The 14,583-nt window shown below is 42.0% G+C and overlaps 1 protein-coding gene across 1 annotated transcript in view; it reads left to right on the top strand.

Moving 5' to 3' along the window:
- The window catches only part of NCKAP1L (NCK associated protein 1 like), a 344,253-nt gene that overhangs the window by 84,942 nt on the left and 244,728 nt on the right, over positions 1-14,583 (top strand). The window contains exons 16-19 of the mRNA XM_044285109.1: positions 5,600-5,745; positions 9,414-9,546; positions 11,829-11,948; positions 13,013-13,152. Coding sequence (XP_044141044.1) covers positions 5,600-5,745; positions 9,414-9,546; positions 11,829-11,948; positions 13,013-13,152 — 539 coding nt within the window. The remainder of the gene's footprint in view (positions 1-5,599; positions 5,746-9,413; positions 9,547-11,828; positions 11,949-13,012; positions 13,153-14,583) is intronic.

The raw sequence follows: 14,583 nt of genomic DNA, 5'->3' as shown, positions 1-14,583 counted from the left end.
TGGTTTGGAATTACTTCCTTTTTCCATTACTCTGCAAATACTAATTTCTAGTCTTGAGCGAGCACTAAAGTGCTCGTTACTTTGCGATGCTTGGGTGTTCTACCAAGCACAATGGAAGTCAATGGGAGAACCGCAGGCACCCCCTTCTCTGAAGATTCAAAGCATCATAGCCCAGAACTTAAACCACTACACTATATAGCTGCATAGCCAGTCACTAAAGAGAAATAAAATATGAGACTTCTACTGTATAAGTCTCAGTAGAAGTACAGTACAGTACAGTAGCAGTCTCATATTTTTTTTTTTTTTAGTAACTGGCTATGCAGTTATTATAGCCTTGCCTCTAATGCAAAAGGTTGCGAGTTTGAATCCCGGCAGAACTTTTCTGAAATACAGGCTAAATTAGATTTCAATACAATGTGGTGTCCCCAAGCACTGACTCCATATATGGATATAGCCATATATGGAGTCAGAGCAGGGACTCCTAAGCTGTGGACTCACACTGAGGGATTCCCTCACTCTACAGCGATCTTCTGCATAGAAATAGAGGCTAAATTGGATTTACGGTAAATACACTGACTCGAGCACACGTGGTGTTCGGCTGAACTCCGCGATGTGCCAAGCATAGCGATGCTCGAGCCAAACTGGTGTTCGGTCGCGGATGCTCGCTTAACACCATTGATTTCCTATGAATCTTTGTATCCACATTCCTTTTAGGTTAATGTCTGTGGTGGAAGTTCTGTTAGGAGTCTTCGCCACAGATTCTGGCAAGATGTATAAGCATTTTGTCCTGAATAATGACAGAAACCATAATGGAAACCCAATGGACCCTATTATAGTCAATGGGGTATGTTTGTGTTCGTCATATCCCAGATCCAGCTACCCCAGAACAAAATAAAGAAACTGAAAATGCACCATAGAAGTGAAGATAGCCTTAGTAATTAAAGGAAACCTGTCACCATGAAATTCGATGTTAAACCAGATGCAAAGCCTTGTAGGGCTAGCTCAGATAAATATCGTGATACCTTTCACCGAGCAATCCATTGCTGCAGTGCTCTAGTGGAACACCGTGAAAGGTTCATTATTGCTAAAAGGGTTCATTTAATGTTGCTGAGTTAAATGTTGTGATTTGTTTTTAAAGCACCTCTTTCTTATTGTACTGTATATACCTAACAGTAATGATTGAGCAGTATATAGTTAACACTGGCAAACATGGTTAGGTTACCAGGGTGATGGACTTTAGTTACTTAGGACAGTTTTAGCAAAGTAGACCTACTGACAAGGCCTACACGTGCACGCTCATGCAAACTAGACCAGAGTCCAGAGAAACTTTATCATCAGATTGCCCATGAAAGAGAGAGACCAGACATCTTAGGCTACTTTCACACTGGCGTTTTGAATTCCGTTTGTGAGATCCGTTACAGGGATCTCACAAACGGTTCAAAACGGATCAGTTTAGCCCCAATGCATTCTGAATAGATAAGGATCCGCTCAGAATGCATCAGTTTGGCTCCATTCCATCTGCAGTGTCCCAGGGGGTCAGTAGTGTATGCTGGGCTTTGTAGTGCAGATTAACCCACTAACCTGGGATCCACTGTCGTCTTCAATCGGGGCAAATACTGGAACAGGCAGGTATTTAATGTTCGTGACGCCAGTGTCAATTAAACGGTGACACGCCGTGTAAGGTAGTGTAGAAGAATGAAGCAACCACGGGTTAGCCAACCAAAACTGGAACTTTACTGAATGTCAGTGATAATTACACATGGACGCAGTTGGAAGCGCAGTTCCATGGAAGACAGTTGGTTTCTATTTGAATACAGCTGGTTCTTAGAAGTACAGAATGGCCGGTCTTAGCAATGTTCTTTACAGAGTGTGAATTACAGGAGATGCAGTACAGGCGGCTAGTACCTCCTCTGTTATCTTGAGTACCTCTTGCTTTATCTGATCGGCCTCTGTAGTATTCTGTGTCCCGGCTGGTTGCTTGCTTATGATGTTTCAGCTAAACGGATGATGACTCAGGAGGGGAACCTTTTCCTTGGATCCGGAACCCGGTTACAGGGCTTACTACCCTCTCCTAGTCAGCAGGCTTCAGGCCTGCTCTACTCTCACAGGCCCATAGCCTGGCCTTGACTCAGACACAGGATCATTTCTGACTCCTCTTCCCACTGTCTGACCTACTACTACTTCCTGACTGGGCCTTATATAAACTAGGGTTCCCTAGCTCCCTCTAGTGACTAAGAGCTGGAATGACACCCTAGCCGGCCTGCACATGCACATTTCACAGTAACAGGAAGTACATAGCATTACATTAACAAGATATTTTATACCAACCTCCCCATAAATACAGGGGGAACGACAGTACCCAAGTGACCCTTCTGTAGTGACGGGGTATTACTCTCCCGTACACTACACATCTCCATTCCGCTTTGGATGTGGACCACAAAATGCAGCTTGCAGCGTTTTGGTGTCCGCCTGGCGATGCGGAGCCAAACGGATCCGTCCTGACTCACAATTTAAGTCAATGGGAATGGATCCCTTTTCACTGACCCAATATGGTGCAGTTGAAAACGACTTTTTTTAAAAAGAATAATGCAAATGGGTCCGTTCTGAACGGATACAAGTGTTTGCATTATAGGTGTGGATCCGTCTGTGCATATACCAGATGGATCCGCACCTAACGCAGGTGTTAAAGTAGCCTTAGAATGTTCTGAATCATCAAGGCAGTGCAAATTAACATCAGTAAGGTACCGCTCGTTTATGGCATTAAAAACTTTGCTGTGGTAGAAAGGGTAAATTGCTTTGGCACCTGCAACAATTTGAGATGGACTGACCTCCCCTTGTGTTGCTGCACAAATGAGTAGTTAAGTGCACTGAGTATGGGCCACAAGCCACTCTGTGCGCTCTTGCTCCTCCTGGTTTCTCTGCCATCCCCTCCTCTCCTTCCTTTTTGACAGAGCAAGGAGAGATGGTTATGCAGGAACCTGGCAGTGTCAACTGAGAAAGAGAGGGAGCGGGTGGCAGAGGAAGCAGGAGGAGAGTGGCTTGGGTCTGCCCTTAGTGCATTGAACTGCTCATTTGCAGATTAAAAGCACCTTTTCTCCAGAATGAAGCAACACATCACTAAGTGATGGTTTCATTACATTCAGCTCAGCTAGACCTACAAGACACTGTGCCTTGGTTATCATTGAATTTCCTGGTGACAGACTCCTTTTAAAATGTATTTTTTTTTATTTTAGAGACTGGTACTGTGTACTTCTACCTACCTTTGTTACCTACAGAATACTATGGCATCCAATAGTCCAGTCCTACAATCCATAATAGTATTTGGAGATAACATATTCAGTCCAATACTGTAGAGGTATGTTCCAATTGGACAGATACACTGCAGATTTTCCACAACAAAAATATACTTTTTGAAATTGACCTTTTTTAATTTTAAATCCATAGCATGTAAATTTATGCTGGGGATTTCTATCAAGGATTTCTCCCATTGCAATGCATAGGGTGACATCCCCAGCACATCTACAGCCAAATCCACAACAAATCAGCATGTAAGGGTATTTTCACACTTAGTGTTCTGTCCCCACATGAAGGCGAATGAAGGTGTAACTGATAATGACCTTGTGACTGTCCTACCTTCGTATCCAAGCAGTGGAGCAGACCGGACCGGCAGATGCTCAGGTTAGATGGATCCAGACGTAGACATGAGGATGCAATCAAACGTGGGTTTATTTGATCCAGAGCAGTGACATACAGTGATGCAATACAGTGATGCAGTAGATGCTGTGATGTGGATGTCTTTCCTGAGGCTAACTGCTGAGGCAACTGCTGGTCAAAAACTGATGCCTTCAAAAGCCAAGGTGTGAGTCTCCAGTCACAAGGAGTGCAGCACTGAAAATGGCTACAGGAAGTGACAAGGACCAAGGCTGCTAAAAACACGCCCATCCGAGTAAAACTTTATAGACAAGAAACAAGGCGTGCAGCATACGAATTCCGGCCAGCAGATGGCAGCAGAGAACAATACATTGGTAACAACCTAGTGAAAGAATATATAATAATACAGTGCAGGAATTCAATTTAGTGCAGGAATTTAGTGCAGGAATTCACACTTAGAAGGGAATTTATTACACCCCGTGCTCCTCTTTTTGGCATAGAAAAGTCGCAGATTTGCGACTTTTCAATGTATTTGTGACTTTTCTAGTCGCTATCTTCATTTTACGCCGCTCTTGCCAAGTCTACGAAAAGTGGGTAAGGCCAACTCACAGTGAGGGTGTTGTGAGGACAGGAACATTGGTCCTGGCTAATTCTGGCACATAGAAAGCTAGAGGTGGCAAATAATTTATGACAAAGCCTGCGCCTCATCACAAAATATATGCCTCCTCTGGCAGCGCAGGCATAGCACACAGTGACCTTTATAAACCAGGGCCGTTTGTCTTTTGAGTCAATTTATCTTATGAACTGGGAAAGCCCTTGACACATTTGTTAAATGGACAATTGATGCCCATGTTTAAAAATGTATACCATGCAGTTTACCTTTTTGTTACTAAACACATCTTAGTAGGGAGGTGGAAGAGATGAGCTGTGACCATCGCCTGCTCTCAGGTGGATCCTGTGTTATCTCTGCCTGTGATGTAATATGATGAATACAGTACAAGTGATTCCTACAAAACAGGAAGTGTCAGTCTACTCTGAGGCTCAGTGTCCAGTGTGAAAACTGTGGCAAACAACATGGACCTTCAGTACCACTTGTTCATGGTTCCCTGCTTCCTTTGGTGCAATAATTGAGTTCAGAAAAGTTTCCAAGACACCAGAATTCTTTAAATCTTCATTAACCTCCTTAAAGGGGTTATCCGATATCTAAAATATCCCCCCCAGTGCCTGGGCCTCTTGTATGGATTACACTTACCTGCTCCCCGGCACCCACGTTGCTCCGGTCCCTGCATAGCCACCACTGTGTCTCCCCATTGTGTGGATCAAAACACCCGGATGAGCCCCCAAGCGGCCGTGCAGGGAAACAGGTAAGTATAATCCATACAAAGGGCTCAGGTATTGGGAGGATATTTTAGATATTGGATAACCCCTTTAAATCGTAATGAACATAACACAATGCTGTTTGAAAATAATCCACTTCTCCTATTTTGAAGCTTTATTTAGGCATCTAGAAATGAGTTCCATCATGCTAAAGTTGTAGTTTACTCTCTCCACAATTTTCCAATGTTTGAATACTAAAGTTCTAGTAACTGTAAGTATGTGTGATATTATGGCAAAGTGCAAAGATGATAAAGCAACCTCGGGACCCCATGGAATTGGTACTTGCATTACTTTGCAAAACAAATGTTTAATAGAAAGCCAGAACCCCTGTATTCCCTCATACCCCCACCAAACATGCTTTAAGGTGCCCACTTCTTATCACAATATTTCAAGATTTTTATATATTATATAGTGAGATGGAAAATTAAAAAAAAAATAGCAAAATATAAATTAAATGTTTAACATAAAGCTTTATTTAAACTAAAGGTCAGTTTATGCTTAATATTACCTTTCAGGAAATCCTCAGTACATGAACTTTTGGGGTTCATTTGTCACCTGTCTCCTGTTTTAGGCTTACACCAGTGTAGCAAAGGCCCCACTGTCTCTTCGTGAAAATCAAGACCTCGGCAAAGTGATGAATCTGATACTGTTTCACACCTGGATGCTGGATTCTGTGGAGGAGCTGATTACGGAGACCTCTGACCTATCCATCTTCTGGTAAGTAGTTTGCTTTTTTGTCTTAATAGAGTTGTCCTGTCTTATGTACACCACAATGATTGTATAATATAACAGTGAACTGGATCATGCTATATAGGAAGTTGCACAACCTGCCATAACCAGATAATTGTGGGGATAGCAGCCATGGATCAAAATTTGGAAGATTATCATTATAGGGTATGTTCACAAGTGGCAGATATGATGCAGAAATTTCTGTGACCAAAAATCTGAGCAGTATTGTTAGTGATATACAGTGATATACAGTGATATAGTATTTAATGAGGACATTCATTGTTAAACCAGGTACAGTGCCTTGTAGGCCTAGCTCACTAAATGGGATGATACCTTTCAATTAGTGATCCGTCACTTCATTCTGGAGTACTCCTAGTCCATATGCAAATGAATGTAGGAGGGTAAGAGTGCACAAAGTGGCTTGGGCATGCTCTTGGTGCACTTAACTGCTGAACTTCATACGGATTAAATCTGTATTTCATTTCACGGAATTCATCTGGTTTATTTCCTGGTGACAGGCTCTCTTTACACCTCTACTATTTCTTTTCTGAGTAGTGCAGTGGATAGCCCTACTCAGTGATTGACAGCCATCTCTGTGTGCACTATCATTCAGAGAAGGAAGTCAGTTACTGAGTAGGACTACCCGCTAGACTCCTAAGCATAGAAAAAGTAGGGATTTAAATGGGTATTCTGGTTTAAACAATTTATTCCCTGCTGGGGCCCCCAACGATATAACAATTATTCCTTATTTAGTGGGTATGGAAAAACTGGTTGTAACCGGATCACAATCTTGATCATGAGAAAAGGGGACACGTGTCCTCTGTTTGAATGGAGCGCTGGTCAAGTGTGAGCATAAGATTGCTGGAGATAGATGAGTACAGTGCACTAGGCTATCTCCAGCTGTCCCATAGATCTTGAATAGAGCAATGGTGGCATGCTCGACTGGCACACCATTCAACTATTCAAATCTGAGACACGGCTCCCCTGTTCTCATTATCAGTGAGGGTCTCCGTGGTTGGATCTCCAGCAATCTGACAGTTATCTAGAGGATAGGGGATAACTTTTTCTAATATAAATAATGAATATACAATTTTAACTGAATATTTTCCCATAAAACCAGTTGCTGGAGATAACTCTTTCTAATGTGAATATTACATGTGTGTATATATATATATATATATATATATATATAGTTATGATGTGAACGCTAAAGTGTATAAGGATCCTGGAAGAGAGGTCTATCTCACCCAGGTTCCTCAACTGGGTGAGATAAGTAAAGTTCCATAGTGGTGCTAGCTTTAGCAAGGCATAGTTGCTGGAGCTATTTTGTTTTGTATATTAGTGCTGGATTTTACTTGGATTGGGAGCTAGGTTGGTAGTGGGATCTCCCAATCCACCCCTCCCATTCCAGGGCAGGTTTTCCCTATCGTGAGGGATGATCATTACTGGGGAATAAAAGCCCATCCCAGCCAGACTGTCAGTTGGGGGCATGGTTGCAAACACAGGCCGGGTGAGGCTCTGGATGTGTGGTTTCAGCCGGGATTGGCTGAGAGACCATGAGGCTGGACGATAGCCTGGAGTTGGGGGACAAAGCGACACCTGGGGGGTGGGTCGCCGGGCCATAGTCAGGCGGACTACTGAGCCTCAATCCCCCACAAGAGACATTGAGCTTGTTACAGCTAGGAGGCTGTTAGACTGACTGTCTGGGAAAGCTGCATCTGGCTCCGTGTATGAACTATGTCTTATAGGTGAGTCAGGGATACTTTGTTAATGTTTAGTTAGAGCCTAGGTGTTCATTTGTATTGTTTTGTGTTTGCTGATGTTAAATAAATGCACTGTTTGGACATTCCACACGGTTGTCAGTGAGAATATTGCGACTAAGACCCTGGAGATAGAGCTAATCCCTCACAATATATATATATATATATATATAAAAAAAGATTTGGAGATACTTTAATAACCCTTTCCAGCTTCATGCAAGTAAAAAATTCTTAATCGTATGTCTTCTGAGAGCTCTTTTGTGTGAGGCATCATTCACATCAGGCAATGCTTCTTGTGAAAAGCAAACCCAGAACTGGTGTGTGTTTTTCATAGGGCAGGGCAGCTGTAACAAACACCTCCAATCTCATCTCATTGATTGGACTCCAGCTGGCTGACACCTCACTCCAATTAGCTCTTGAAGATGTCATTAGTCTAGGGGTTCACATACTTTTTCCACCTGCACTGTGAATGCTTACATGGTGTGTTCAATAAAAACATGGTAACATTTAATTCTTTGTGTGTTATTAGTTTAAGCAGACTGTGATTGTCTATTGTTGTGACTTAGATGAAGATCAGATCACATTTTATGACCAATTTGTGCAGAAATCCATATCAATCCAAAGGGTTTACATACTTTTTCTTGCAACTGTATGTATATATATACATCTGCTTTGCCCCTCCTGCTCTATTGCATATTGCCTGCAGATTAACATATTCAATGTAGCAGGCTGAACTGGATGGACAGATGTCTTTTTTCAGCTTTATAAACTATGTTATAAAACTATGTTAGGTTTTCCTTTAAGGCTTCATATCATAGGCACATCCATATTATAAGCCCATACTGTAGCTCCACAAGCCTCAGATTTTGTGAGAAAAAAAAAAAATATCACAGTGTCCTGTATTATAGGAGAATATAATGCTACACAAAGGCACTATGCGGCTGCCCCCAGAATGTCTGTAGCTCCTTGCCATAATATAGAAGCCTAAGTCATATCTAAATGTATACTACAGTATAGCTTTTGTTACAGCACATTAGACTAAGGGCAGGCAAACCCAATATTGGTAGGACTGGCCAACCTTCTATATTGAATGTTAATCTGACTTTTATTTGGCCCTTTTCAGGGAAAACAAGACTGGACATGTTGAATTTCAAAGGCGATATACTGAGGCAAGATGCGTCTGGCAGGGTTTACGCCCCTCTCCCCATTAAGATCGCATGAATGCTCCTCGCAATGTATATTTTCCATGAAAAATCATTTTGCTAATGACTGGCTCACGCATTGGGCCATATTTACTCATCATAAAGATGATGTAAGCTTAGACTGTCTAGACCTCTGGCAGATTTAGCAGGCTATGTTCATAAGTAAAATCCGCAGAGCATTTCTTTGCAGAAAACTGCAGTTTTCAGCTGGGAAATCCGCCATTAAAACGACATCAGTAACTTTTAATTGATGTCAATGGAAAAAACGTCACTATGTGCACACGCCGCTAAATTGAGATCCGCCTGTCAAGTCGCATCTTACCTCTTGGAAGTGGATTGTTAGTGGATTTTGTATTGAAGTCAGTGGGATAGCAGGAAAAATTGTTAGCAGTTAACTTACTATCAGACAGATTTTTAAGCCAGAATTATTGCACAATTATAGCCCAAAATGATGCACCTTAGGGCCACCCACTTCCCACAAAGCCCCACCCCTTGTCGAGCATGTCAGAACGGAGTGTGGAAACCCTAGATGCACCAAATTGCACCAATTGTGCCTGATTTTTGGTCCATACATATTAGTAAATCTGAGCCATTCAATGACCCCCATTATACATTTTATTTATGTGAGTGATTTCCTATAATGTTATCATGCCAGTTATGTCACTTTACATGCATTATCTTGCTTCCATTGTAGTTTTCATGTGCGCACATTTGAGAAGATGTTCCTATTAACAATGGAAGAGCCGTCAGCTGTGCGTTTCTCCATTTCCTTTCCATTGGTGTGTGCTCACTTCTTAAATAGCACTCATGAAATGTGCCCAGAGGAGGTAAGATACAACACTACACTGAAGGTAACAGAATAGCCCTATTGACTTTAGCATCATCTTCTGCTGTTTAGACCACATTGTGTTAATCTCTACATGTTATTGTTCAAGCCCAGTTATCTTATCAATTATACATAAATCCTTTCGGCTTCTAAAAGCTGCAGGCGGAATTGAATTTCAGCTCTTTAAAATAGTGTGTCTATTCAGTTCTTTCTCATAGCCCGCTCATTGTCACCTGTGGTCTTGTGGTGAAACATAGAACATTAATTGTTGATTTGTTGGTAATGAAGGTCAGCAGGGAGTAATAGGGAACCAAGGAAGGGAAGAAACATTACTCTGTTGTGCAATTGGAGTCACCCATATGAATTTGGAGGCTAGCAAATACTAAAATAATAACTGCTGCATGTTAATTTACTCAGTAATTGCATTGTGCATTGTAAAACCATATTCTCCTATGTGGAAAATATAGGAATGCTTTAAAGAATGAAAAAACTAAAAAACTTAAAAAAAACTGTAAAATCATTCATATGACTAAAAATGACTACAAAAATGCCTCGGATTTAGTTGAGATACAGGGTAAAAGTGATCTCATCTATCTTCAATGCATTTTAAACAAATGCATCCATACCTGTAAGGAAATATAACAGCACTTCTTAAAGGTGACAAGAGACTAGGGGGAATATCAGCTCATTGAGCGATCAGGGTACATGCTGCCCATGGAAATCTGTGTAGCAGGAAGGGGAGGAGTGAGCTGCTGCGGAGAGAAAGCTGCATATGCACTCTTTAGGTTACAGTGTCTCAGCCCAGAACTAGATTGACAGCTACACTGCTAATTACTGCTGTCTACTGTCCTCCAGGCTGCTGCTGCTTCTAAAGGTGTGTTACAGAGGATCTCCTCTTATCCGTGTGCTGAGTATGGGAGATATCATAGTATCTAGTCTGCACACACTCTGGAACTGAGGTCAGGGAAATCTGACAATTAAAGATGGAGACTGCCAAGCAGCAAACAATATGCATATAAGTATGTCATTGAAAACCTGCGTCACAAATCCTGAGTTTTTTGGATTCACAGCAAAATTTGCATATGCAATTCCTCAACATGTGAAGAAACCTATAGTGTGGTTGCTGTCCTGTTGACACACCAATGACTGTGGTAACTGTTGCTGCTGTGCACACAAGTGTAGTATTACATGGCGCCCATTGAAGTGAACAGGCAATACATGGTCGCAGCATGGACTGCAGAGCTTAATAAAAGTGGCTCCCAAGTGACAGGGAGTGACCTAAACACACATACTGTTACAATCAGTGGGTGTGTAACCACTGTGTCAACCAACTGGTTTGAATTTGGGCTAAACTAGTGCCCTAGTATTCATTCTTTATACCCTATACAGGAATCTGGACTTCACTGCACAGGAGCCAGCAGGCCACTATCTCCTGGAGTAGTCCTGGTGTGGTTGACAGCTGACACACAGGGGTCAGAGATTACAGTGCAGGGCACAGAGTCTTCTAGTCAGTAACAGGCTGAGGTCAGAGCAGGCAGAGATCGTGCAAATCCTTGAAACAAGTCTGCAGGTCAGGGCTGGCAGCTAAGAATCAGTACAGTGCACAGGCACGGGTCATGTCAGGTGTCAGAGCGTCAGAATCTAGGAATCAAGCAGAAGATGGTACATGAGCAGAAAAGCAGACTATAGCACCTTTGCCAGATCTATCAAATTAGTAAATCTATTGCTCAGGCAGACAGTGAGACAAACAGCACAGCATATATAACAGAGCTAATTGAAACACTAGAAGCAGCACACAGAACGTCTTGCAATACAGCAGAATGAGGGGAAGTTCAATAAGGAATATCTCCAAAAGACACAAAGGACCAAGGCACACAGACCCGTTGCCGAAGGATGGGTACTGCAAAGACACAGGGTGAGTAGAGCGGCACCCGAGCCCGCCCAGAGGAGCAGGATGTCAGTAGGCATGAGATACACATATGATACATGCTCCATTTGGATGAAAACACATGAAGTTTGTGTTGCAGTTTGAGGCGCAGTTTTTGAAGCATCTTCAAAGGCATAAGTAAATGAGCTTGCAGGTGCACATGGGAACTGATTCTTGAGGTGCTTCTGCCATGTGCTGTAAGACGATACTGGTACTGTCAATTTGATGAAGAGTTGAGCGCCTCTGTTAATGCTTTTGCATCAGAACCCAGGAACTTGAAGTTCCCTCTCTGCTAAATAACCTTTCCTTTTATGTTTTCTGTTGTCGAATGAACTTATTTGATGATTTAATTGCAGGTGCCTCATCTGCTGAATTGCAGCCTTGGGCTGTGTAACAGCTTTCTCGATGAAATTAGCAAGCAGGCCAGTAACTGTATCATAGACATCTGTGCTGAGCAAAGTAACCTCAGTGAAAAGGTATGTCTCTAGAAAAAAAAGGAAAGGCTACAAAAATTACATTAAAGCAAAAAAAAAAAATATTAATAAAATTTAAATAAGAATCCTCTTAGCAGAAAGTTAACTATACTTAAGGACCATGAAACTGTCCTACCTGTACCCGTGCAATGAGCACTAACCAAACTAGCCATGACTACCACAGTTCAGTGAATTCACCCAAAATAATGTGCAATTCCAGTGTAAGGGCTCAAGCACACGGTCGGGCAATGGGTCTGCAATATGCGGGCACCAGCCCTGTACATACCGCATCACGGATGCGTACCCATTCACTTAAATGGGTCCGCAATCAGGAAGGTCCAGTGCAGAATGGAGGCACGGTACCCCACGGAAGCACTACGGAGTGCTTCTATGGGGTTTCTCTCTGTGCCTCCACACCGCAAAACAATAGAACATGTTCTATTTTTTTGCGGTGCGGACGGATCATGGACCCATTCAAGTTGAATGGGTCTGAATCCATCTGCTGAATGTTGCCTGTGCATTGGGGACCGCAAATTGAGGTCCCCACTGCATGGAATGGCCGACCAACGGCCATGTGCATGAGCCATAACATATATAGTTCCCGTTTGCCAAGGCTTATGCCTGGAGAAGTATACACTGAGCATTTTACTTACCAAGATCCTGCTGCCTTTTACCACAACCAAAATGTAAGACCAATGGTACTTGAGACACAGCTATTGATAGATTAAAGTTCCCACTAGAGTCTGATTGCTATAAACCGTGGTTAAAAGGGATGTGAAGGATTAGAAAAAAGGGTCTACTTATTGCCCTGAAACAGCGCCACTTCTATTCATAGGTCAAGTCTAGTATAACAGTTCAGCCCCAATAAAGTGAGGGGGTTGAGCTGCATTACCAGATGCATCCTGTGACAAACTTGTTTCTCCGATCTTAAACATCTATTTTAAAGATATATCTTCATGATCTTTATGTAGGTGGAAAATAACATAAGGGAGGCCATGTGTCTCATTCGATATCTGAAAATGTGATAATAATATAATTAAATTAACACCAGGCATGTTGTTTTCCAGTTGCTACCAAAACATTGTGCAGCAACCATCACCAAAGCCAGAAACAAGAGACGGAAAAAAACACCACCTAAGAAAGCAGAGCCGGAAAGAGAAAAACCAGGGACCGAAAGTCAACGGAAAGATCGCAGTGTAACAACAAAGTGTGTATTTGTTAGCTTTCCAAACAACAGCCCGTATACTGTACATAACTGTAAATTTCAATGGGGAAGGGGGTTCTGGTTTAGGGCTCATGCACACATATTTTTCTTTCCACACCTAATCCACATTTATTGTGGGTCGGACCCATACACTTCAATGGGGACGCAAAAGACGCAGACAGCATGCCTTGTGCACGTCATGTGCATGAACCTTTATGTAAATAAAGTTTGTTAATTGCATGATGAAATGCAGGCGAATAGGATTTTCACCTACCACACACTATACAAAGAATCTGTGTGGATGTAAACTGGAGATTTTTCAAGACACATATTGTGCAAAAGTCCATTTATTTCAGCAATGCAAATTAAAAGGAATTGCATTAATGCAGCTTGAAATTAGAGTTTTGTGAAAAGGTTCAGTATTCTAGGCTCAAAGTGTCACACTGTAGTCAGCTAATTAATCCATACCCCCTGAGCAAAGGGTACCTCAAAATTGTGACTTTGGGGTTTCATAAGCTGTAAGCCATAATCATCCAAATTATAACAAGTAAAGGCTTGAAATTTCTCGCTTTGCATGTAATGAGTCTCTCATGTGTTAGTTTCACCTTTAAAGTTGCATTACTGAAATAAATGAACTTTTCACGATATTCACATTTTTCGAGTTTCACCTGTATATTTTCAAATCTTCAACAAAGTGTGAAAGAAGGTCAGTTCTTGTGATGTACTGTAACTAGAGATGAGCAAATCGAAGTTGACGAAGTGGAATTCAATCCGAATTTCAGGAAAAATTCGATTCGCACCGAATCCGAATTTCCTAACGCTCTGTGGTAACGAATCACATTTTTTCCTAAAATAGCTGCTGCACGTGTGAGGACATAGAGAAAGAAACTCTGGGAAGGCGGGATCACCACACAATGCCATGTATGCAGCCAATCAGCAACCAGCCAGCCCCTGTAAAGTCACAGCCCTATTAATAGTGTTAACCAACTTAAATTCTTCCATTCACCAGCGTACTTAGTGCAGGGAGAGACGTGTCTGCGGGCGGTAGGGACACTAATAGAAAAATCATCATTGTGGTAAAAAAAAAAAACAATTTACAAGTGCAGGGAAAGAATATTCAAGGTGTAGGTAAAGGGAGGGAGGAATTATTCCACAATATTTATATTGAACAGTGTTCAGTAGGGGAGGTTACAGCCTGGGTAATAGGAACAATCCGGTTACACCTTGCTGCACTGACTGAGGATCCAAATTGCCATTATACAGCTCTGTAATTCCAGCAAACTGTTCATATTAGGGTGCAAGTGGTGTTTGATACAGGCATTAACAGGGTTTATTACAAGGAAATATTTCTACGTCTTATTTGACCTTGTGCTTGTATTAGTGGGAAACAAAAGGACTTATTAGCCGTTGTGGGGTGAAGTGCAAAATTTACTG

Source organism: Bufo gargarizans, chromosome 3 (assembly GCF_014858855.1).
Source record: "Bufo gargarizans isolate SCDJY-AF-19 chromosome 3, ASM1485885v1, whole genome shotgun sequence".
NCBI classification, from domain to species: domain Eukaryota; kingdom Metazoa; phylum Chordata; class Amphibia; order Anura; family Bufonidae; genus Bufo; species Bufo gargarizans.
Note: the sequence above shows the minus strand (reverse complement) of the source record. Positions and strands in the feature narration are given on the sequence as shown.